General features: G+C 48.7%; 1 protein-coding gene across 1 annotated transcript; it reads left to right on the top strand.

Annotated features, from left to right (window-relative positions):
* Positions 1-1,354: 1,354 nt before the first annotated feature.
* LOC112887967 (nitrate regulatory gene2 protein) lies at positions 1,355-8,488 on the top strand. The gene is made up of 4 exons (XM_025954270.1): positions 1,355-2,630; positions 5,321-5,496; positions 6,874-7,097; positions 7,484-8,488. Exons 1-4 carry the CDS (start codon positions 1,490-1,492, stop codon positions 8,274-8,276), a joined length of 2,334 nt encoding a protein of 777 aa, XP_025810055.1. The 5' UTR covers positions 1,355-1,489; the 3' UTR covers positions 8,277-8,488.
* The last annotated feature ends 940 nt before the right edge of the window (positions 8,489-9,428 follow it).

Raw genomic sequence — 9,428 nt, 5'->3', positions numbered from 1 at the left:
AACCGCTTTACAAAGACCAATGCAAGATGCCATGCCCTACATTAGTAGGAATTAAGTATACCCAGCAATATTTAAGACGAGCAACGCGAAATGTCCTGTTGAGCTAAAAATTCAACCTGTCCCTGCGAAGTCCGAACACAAGCAGTATCTAAACTCGATCGAAGTACACCACGCTTAAAAAAGAAGGGAGTAGAGTATGACCGTTCGGTCGCCAACCCAGCGCCGCACCGCGGGTCGCCGCCGTCTCCCACCGGCTGACGGCTGCGGTCGCGCCGCGCCATCGACTCCGGCGAGCCGTTGGGGGGTTGTTGGACGGACCCTCCGCCCGCCGCCGCTCCAAAGCCGCACAGCCACCCAACTAATCGCCCCGAAAACGAAGCACACGTTTACCAGACGCACCCGCCCCCCACCGCGGCTGTCACGTGGGGCCAGGCGGCCGCACACGGAGCGTAGCGATGGAAGATGGTGAAAAGGTGCTGGGACCGCCAACCTGACGGAACGCTGTCGCGCACCAGAACAGAACGGAAGCGAGCCCGCCCCAACGTCTCGCCCTGCCCGGCCGCAGTGACACGCGGGCCCCACCTGCTGGCGTGGCCCGGGCCCTCAGGCTGTCTCCAACGGGAGACTCTAAACCGTTTCTACCGAGAAGATTCCGTTCTCTATATACTCCTGCAGCGTTCTTTAAATGGTTCTCTAAAATAGAGAACGCTACAGGTTTCCTCTATAGCATTTGAGGTATGATAAATATGTACGTATAAAAATTTGAAACAAAATATATTTTTAATATAGGGTTTAATGTATAGAAAACGAGATTTAGAAAATATTGTTGGATATAGAGGAGTATAGAAAAGTATGTAAATAACGGATACAAGCAAGGATATAGAGATAGTCTTACAAAGACCAGGAGCCGGGGCGTGAAACCGTGAAAAGCCCCTGGAAAACCCCGGTATTTACCGCGTATGGCTAGGCAGCGGGAGCCCGGCCGCGCCACGCTCCCCGCTGCCAACGCGAGAGCAGACGGAGACAAACACAGCACAGCACAGGCGCGGCACGCGCGGGTGCACTGCCCACCACGGACCGCGGTCCACCGCGCACGCCCGCGCCGCACGATGCGACCCGCCGGGGTCCCTGACGCGCCGGACCCGCGGGAGTCTGGGCTCGCTTGTCAGGGAGGGAGGGGGGAGGCGCCGGGATTCCGCGCGAGTGGGACCCCGCCGAGCCCCTCGCCACGCCCACGCCGACCGAGCGCTCGCTGCCACCGCGCCTCGGGCTGAGCACCAGCAGGGCAGGGGCCAGGGAGGGCCGCGCAGCAGCTATCGTTAGATCCACCCGACCGGGCGGCCGCTCGCCCACTCCGCCTGCCTTGCTCCGCTTTGCTTCGCTCTGCTCGGCTTCGGGGGTTTGTGGGGCGCAATGCGGTGAGGTGGAGGTGGGGGAAGGGGGAGGAGAGTTGAGGTTGAGTGGGGGATAGGGCGAGAGGAGACGCGAGATGGGGTGCGCGCAGTCGCGGATCGAGAACGAGGAGGCGGTGGCGCGCTGCAAGGAGCGGCGCCAGCTGATGAAGGCGGCCGTCGCGGCGCGGAACGCCTTCGCCGCCGCGCACTCGGCCTACGCCTGCTCGCTCAGGGACACGGGCGCCGCGCTCTCCGAGTTCGCGCACGGGGAGGGCGTGCCCCCGCCGCCGCCGCCGGGGGAGGCGGCCGAGGCGGCGGCGGCGGCAGCGCCCGGCGCCAAGCAGGGCGGGATCGGCGCGGCCGCGGCGGGCCCCTCCGATGCGTCGGGGGCCGACGAGATAATGCCGCCTCCGCCGCCGCTCGACTCGCTGCCGCCGCCCCCGCCGCCGCTGCCGGATTTCTCGCCGTCGCCGGCGAAGATCCACCGCTCCATCAGCATGCCCCTGCCGCCTTCCACCGGCAACAAGAATCCCGCCATGCTCCACGCCGACTCCATTAGGGAGGAAGACGAGGAGGCGGTGGAGAGGGAGGAGGAAGAGGACGACGACGGCCACCTCGACAACCGGCGGCAGCGGTTGCGTCACCGCTCGCCGGTGCCGCAGCCCGTGTCGCCGCCGCCGCCGGAGACGCCGGTGACTCCTCAGCCTCCTCCCCCGCCCTCGTCGGAGCTGAAGTCCGGGGTTGACACTTGGGACTATTTCTTCTCCATGGACGAGGGGATGGCCTCCATCGCGCCCGATGACGACGAGATTATGGCTGAGCCGGAAGAGGAGAAGTACGTCCCGGCATCGCCACCGCGCCCGCCTCCTTCCCCTCCTCCGCCGGCTGCGGTGCCACTGTCGGAAGAGTTCGAGGAGGAGCCGCGGACGCCGGAGATGGTCACGCCGCCTCCGTCGCTGCCACCGAAGCCCCCGAAGAATTCGTCCAAGAAGAAGAAGGGGAAGGGGAAGAAGGCGGCGCACCACCAGCACACAGAGTCGGCGCCGCCGGTCACGCTGGTTGGCGGTGGTAAGGCAGGGAAGGTAGTCCCCGCCGAGATGCCGCGTGTGGACCTGCTCCGGGTGCTCGCGGAAATCGACGAGAGGTTCTTGAAGGCGTCGGAGAGCGCTGGTGAGGTATCCAAGGTGCTGGAGGCCAATAGGATGCATTACCACTCCAATTTCGCCGACAACCGAGGTCAGCGACTTGATTGTGCCCTGATACTTGCAATTTTGGATGTTTTAGGCTCCCAGGTGGTGGCCTTTTGTGTTTTTTTTTGCTGTGGATTTGTCATAAAAATTTGATCTTTTTTGCTGATGGCGATAGTGATGTGATGGATTCTTTGGTAGATAGAGGTCAAGAACTAGTGTCTCAGAGGTTGGTGGTGATGGTGGGGTTGCTACAAAAGTCAAGTGAGCTCCCACACTCCACTATCCCATTTTCCCCAACCGGTAACATGCAGGTGCCCAAGAGGATTTTGCAGCTACTGGTTAAAGAGGTTTTTGGCACAATCATTGGCGTGTTATTGCATCATTATTGTTCTGCATTACAAGTGTTAGTGTGTATCTTGATCAATTATGATTATGTGGGTGCAAGGAACCAATTTGATGGTGTATTCTAACTGCGAGCTGGACTTGGAATGCAGGTTTCATTGTGATCTATAGCCTGTTCAGTCTACAGTTTAAGTTTTTTAAGGAAAAAAGTCCAAATTACTCCCTCCAACTGTTGCTGAAGTCCCTAAAGAGTAAAACCTTTTACCTAACCCCCGGGGTTTCTGAAACCAGCTCATTGTTCACCTTTGGTACCCACAAAAACTGGTTTTGGCTACGTGAATGGTGGATTTGATTGTTTTGACAACCAGGATGACCACATCGTTAATCATTGTCCACGTGTGCTGCCACCTCCGGGCGTCTACCTCTTGCTACTGCCATCCTCGTCCTCATGCCACCAACGCAACCTGCTGCTCACCTTGCTGCGCAGCTCTAGGCCAAGGTCGTTCGGAGGTGCCTGGCGATGCGGCTGGGCCTGGGCGGAGCTCAGGTGGTGCTTGCCTATACGGAGGAGGCTCTGGTGCTTGCTGATTTGAGATGTGGAGATGGAGGAAAGGAACAGAGAAGGATTTCGTGGTTGTGATGCCACTATTCTGCTGGAGCAGGAAGGGAGCAGAAGAGGAAATTGGAAGGTAGAGTGAGTGACGGTGGTGGCTCTGGTTGCTTGCTTGCCGCTTGGAGTTGGAGGGTGTGGAGATGCAGTTGCAACTTCTGGTTTGCCTGGTGGACAAGCAAGGAGTGAAAGGAGAGGTACTGCTTCAGCAAGAGGGGAAGAGGGAGAGATCGTAGCCGCAGCAGTAAGAGGAAGACGTCGGCTGCAGATGTGGATGGCGTTTGATGATGTGGGCATCTCGCTTACCAAATAAGCAAATCTAATGTTCACATAGCCAAAACCGGTTTCAGATAGAGACCAAAGGTGAAAAATGAGCTGGTTTTGAAAACTCAGGGGGCAAAGTAAACGGTTTTGTAGTTTAGGGGGTTATATGGACTTGGGTCATAGTTGGAGGGAGTAATTTGGACTTTCTCCTTTCTTTTAATACAGTTTGTCCTGTGTGTAAGCATTGCAATCTTGACTTTGTTTGTCTTTTTTTTTTAATGATATGGCAAAGGGCACATAATGGAAATACCAGATTAGATGTGAAGTGAAGGGCTACTAAAATTGACAACAAAGAAGAGAACGAAGCAAGGATGTCCTCTATGAAGAGATCAAATTCTTAAACAAAAAACTGAATCATGACTGAAAGCATTGTGTTGATAAGAATGAAATATGTCTCCAATTTTAATAGCTGATGAAAACTGCTAGTGCTTTAAATTTTTTGTAGAATTGTCGACAGGAATCATAGTAGTAGGTAGTAATTGTGTTACCCGTTTGGTTTATACTATTAACTGTGACAAAGCCACAAAGGACAGAAAACCATTGTGCATTTCTTTTAGCATACAAGCAGGGAACTTTTAAGAACTATCTTTCTTGGCATTCAAAAAACGTGTCTAAATCATTTAATTACGTGGTGTTTCCTTGTTTGTCTGCACAGTGTGACATCGCATCATTTTGAGGTTCCCATGTGCAAAAGGCACCTCCATTTTTGTCGTTTGTCAGGTCATATGCTGGACACAATGTTTGTCTTCTGTCGCATTTTGGCTTAACATCAGGTCACCTGCCTATGCTTTGCACACAAAATCCAGGCAATGTTGTGACAATTTTTTATCTTAAATTGTGTATTTGGCACATGATGATGGATGCTATCTTGATCACTGTATGCGCTTTCTTTGTTTCAACTGTTTAAAACATTGGCTGCCTAGCCTCTAGCTGCCTAGGCACCAGGTCCCACTTTCCTGCATGGCAACTTATTTCTGCCTAGCTTTCCTAGTTGGTTAGGCACTAGGCGCGTGCCACCCCACTGGCCGCCTAGCACAATACAAATTAATCTATTATCATACAGAATTTAAAAGAGAGACAAGTTTAGCTTATTCTTTTATAGGAACGGGACTCTAGTTACATAGGTAAGAAAGGTCTTTTTTATGTTATTGTGTATTCTCATATGTTGGTCCAATGTACTAAAATATGTCACCACTGCCAGAAAAGATGACATAGCTTTTGATTAATTTGCATCCTGATGCAGTTCATAAGATTACTTAACCTATACTGCTAATTATCTATAAAAAAGACTTGCCGGCTGATTCATATTTACACTGTATGCTTTAAAGTTACTTAGGAGTCACTCAAATGATAAAAATACTTTCTTCCATACCTCAGTTGTACTTATATATAAATACAAGTGTAATATAGCTGCCTACTTATATTCCCTCTTCTAACCATGTTCACAATAATTTTTACAGGGCATATTGATCATTCTGCAAGAGTCATGAAAATAATTACATGGAATAGATCCTTCAAAGGCATGCAAAATGGTGATGATGCGAAGGATGACTTCGAAAATGATGAATGGGAGACCTTGGCAACTGTAGTAGATAAAATCTTAGCATGGGAGAAAAAGCTCTATGATGAAGTGAAGGTGCATCTCATTCCTTGTTTTTTTTTAATAGCTGACCTATGAACTTTTACATTTTGGATTGGTTCTATGGAAGTTCATAATTATGATTCCATTGAAATTTAAATTCTACAGCTGTCGAGATTATGCTTTAGCTACTTATTCGAAAGAGATGAAAAGTTGGATGTTCAGAAAATTTCCCATTTACTTCAAAGTACAGTTACTACTTATTAGTATCCAAATTGGTCTGGTACTCCTGCAGTTTTTCTTTTTCCATTTTCTGCTGCCAGTATGTAGTGGTTTTCAAATGTTTGCCCTTCTTGGTGCTTTACTCTAGTTAAATGCGCAAAAGACATGTGCCCTGTCTTAAAGACGGGCGCAGCACAGCAGTAGCGCCTCAAGTTGTAACCAGGCGCAGTGCCATCGTCAAGGCGTGGAGATCTGGAAGACGCCATGGCGCAGAAACGCTTGCCCTAGCTATTGCCCACTCTAGAAACCCCACATTCTTGCTGGAATCCACCGGATCGAGCTTCCAATAGCTAAAATTGGACTTCCTGTGAGTGGACTGCCAGATCTGTGCTAATCCTCAACCCCTTGCTGCTGCCATGATGATGGCATAGATGCCTATCATTCAGGGCAGGCAGAGGAGGAAGGTGCATGAGAGAGTTGGAGCCTTGGGGGACAGTAGAGGATGAGGCAGCAGCAGCAGTGCTGCTATGTTTGAGTCCTGGACTGGTAATTCATGAAGATGGTTGTGAATGATGAGGATGAAGCACCCTGTCATTGTGGCTTCTTTCGACCGGATGGGAAGAATCCTGGACTGGTAGTGCCCAAGGTGTGAATTTTTTATTGGACTGGGATGAGGGCTGCTTTGGGCCAGTCTAACCTCTCTGACCACATTTACGGCTGCTGCCTGCTGTGTATCAAGTGTGCATACACCTCGTGCTTAAGGTGATTTTAGGATTTCGTGCCTGAAGTACGCTATGCTTTTGGGTGCACTCTGGAAGACCCATTGAGAAATTCTTTCATGTTGAATTATGGAGTACAAATATAAATGTACAGGAGTAAGAAATTAGTAGTGCACTTTTTTCCTACTGAATGATCAACACACTTTATGGCAGGAAATCAAAAGTAATATAACTTGTCTCAATATGTGAATGGAACATATGGTCAATCAAGTTCATAGTTGCTTTAATATGGCCATTTTACGTTTTTTCTAATATCTAAAATGAAATGTAGTACCAATCGCATAAGTTTTCTGAAGCATTTATGCTTGATCACACAAGGATCAGGCAATTCTGATATAGTCATAGCTTTGACATTGATGCTTGTTTCAACTGAAGCATTGAAACTGTATGGATTCCACTTGATTGTCATTAAAAGTTGCCCCCATTTGTACAGGCTGGTGAGATTATGAAGCTTGAGTATCAGCGGAAGGTTGCTTTGTTAAATAGACAAAAGAAACACAATGCTGCCATTGAGGTTCTGGAGAAAACGAAAGCTGCTGTAACTCACTTGCATACAAGATACATAGTTGATATGCAATCAATGGATTCAACTGTGTCAGAAATTCAGCATCTCCGTGATAATCAACTTTACCCAAGACTATTGGATCTTGCAGACAGGTAATTTATCTCCATTGTTTTTTCCTATCATGCATGATGAGATTGCTGATTATTGTGACAAATAACTTTTCAGATGTATTCTTACTTTTTAGAACACCAATATTCCTATTCTGTGATTTGGTTGTGTGCATTGTTGATAGAACACCTGAATGCAGCACTCTTCTGTATCCTTTTCCGATTTAGTAACCAGTCAATGCTGGTTGTTGGGCTTGCTCTGCAGCATCGACAGTTTTATTGCCTAACCTGACTTCCTATGCATGGATAGGGATTATGATATTAGCGGCATTTTATACTCTTTCTGGCTTTGTTTGTTTATTACTTTCTGTTAAATGAAATGATCTTTAGCTGCATCAGTTTATAATATTTATTTTCTGCTATCATTTCAGGATGGCAAAAATGTGGGAGGACATGCACATGCATCACGCGAACCAGCTGAAAACGGTGCTACATTTGAAGTCAGTTGACATTTCTGATTCCAGTATTGAAACAAGTGATTATCACCACAGCCACACGCGTCAGCTGCGTGATATTGTAGATAAGTGGATCACAAATTTTACTGACCTCATGAGTTATCAAAAGGAATACATAAATGCTCTCTATAGCTGGTTGAAGCTTAACCTTATACCCATAGAGAGCAGCTTGAAGGAGAAAGTAGCATCACCACCCAGGATGCAGCAACCTCCTATCAAAGCCTTTCTTCAGGCCTGGAATGAGCACCTGACCAAGCTGCCTGATGATCTTGCCAAGACAGCCATTGTCAGCTTTCGAGCAGTCTTGGAGACTATATTAGGAGTTCAAGATGAGGAATTGAAGCAGAAGGAGATCTGCGAGCAGACTCGCCGGGAATACATGCGGAAGGCTCGGGCTTTTGAGGACTGGTACCACAAGCACTCGCAGCGCCGAGCATCTGATGTCGATCCAGAAACCGGTGAGGGAACAGGGCACAAGGATGCTGTCACAGAGAAGAAATTCTTGGTGGAGAGCTTGAAGAGCAAGCTTGACGATGAGATTGAATCCCACAATAAGCTATCCAAGCAGGTCAGGGAGAAGTCCCTGTCAATCCTGAAGGCGCACCTGCCAGAGCTATTCCGTGCGCTGGCTGACTTCTCCAATGCCTCTTTTGATATGTACTCGAAGCTGAGGCTTATGTCCTTGATGCAGGATCAGGGCAACAACTAGCTGAAGGATATGTACAGGAGTTAGGATTGCTAGTAATATCCCTCTCCCTCCAAATGTTGTACTGCTTGTGTTGTTCACCTACCCACCCTTTTTGCGGTATATCTAGCTCTTTAGACGAGGACAGTTAGGGATGATGGCTGGTTTTTTTCTTTATTTAATTTATTGAATTATTCAGCTATTTGAGCATGAGCTTCTTGGATCGCTGGCCTGAATTTAGGTATTGCCTGTGGTGATGGCTGATGAAAGCCCGGCCATGGCTTATGTTTTGTCCGCGTCCATGTCTGCAGTTTCTTCATTCGTCTCTTCTACCTGTAGGAATACGCATCGAGGTAAAACTGCATGTTGGCAGCATTTTTTTTTCGCCCAAGGAGCTAGGATTCTTCACATGCTTTCTTTTGACAAGTATTTTTTTAATCAAATTTTGACAAGTCAGTCCTTAAGCTGATCTAACTGCATGTACTTCATCCCGGGATTCAGTGTAGTTGGTGCACGAAGCGTCAAAGCACCGCATTTTGCACCACGATGTCATGTTGTGAAACGTCCAAGCATGACCATGTGACAATTGTCATATGGTCATCGGCAACCAACAGATTAGGAGAGTAGAGGCAACTTGTAGCTGCATTTTGACGAGGCGACTAAAATTTGGACAATTTTCGGCCGAACCAATTCTAGGCTTCTGGCTACTGGTCACTGGATGTGAATCCAACTTCAAATGAACAGAGTCATGTCTTCTCTGCTCTCTTCAGAATTGAATCTTTGTCTCCTCCCACTGTGCGGCACCTTTGCCGCCTCCGCTCCATAGTCTCCAATGGCTTTTCCCACGGCGCATGAATCTTTTGCGCCCAACTGCCAATGTCACCTACCACCAGCTTACTTACCAGCAGCCAGCAGCTCTAGTGAAGCCGCTGCCCCCTTGATACTCCACTCTACTCCTTTCATCGTCGATCCTTCTGTTCCTGGCCTCCATCTAAACCTAGGGTCCCTATGATGAGGGTGTGAGGCTGCGCAGGAAGACATCATCAGAGGGAGAACACGAGCAACTAATGATAACTATGAGAAGTCGTTAACAGAGATCTTATCATATTTTTGGCAACTAAGGATTGAATTCCCCCTTATAATTATGTTTACAATGCAATTTTTTATTGGCCAAAA

This window comes from Panicum hallii, chromosome 3, assembly GCF_002211085.1.
Source record: "Panicum hallii strain FIL2 chromosome 3, PHallii_v3.1, whole genome shotgun sequence".
Classification (NCBI taxonomy): Eukaryota; Viridiplantae; Streptophyta; class Magnoliopsida; order Poales; family Poaceae; genus Panicum; species Panicum hallii.
This window is presented reverse-complemented; position numbering and strand designations above follow the sequence as displayed.

Bases quoted from the DNA above. Each gene is read 5' to 3' on its own strand.
- LOC112887967 (XM_025954270.1), top strand. From the start codon at position 1,490: ATGGGGTGCGCGCAGTCGCGGATCGAGAACGAGGAGGCGGTGGCGCGC. The intron at 2,631-5,320 runs GTCAGCGACTTG...TAATTTTTACAG, and splicing joins CAATTTCGCCGACAACCGAG to GGCATATTGATCATTCTGCA. The intron at 7,098-7,483 runs GTAATTTATCTC...CTATCATTTCAG, and splicing joins CTATTGGATCTTGCAGACAG to GATGGCAAAAATGTGGGAGG.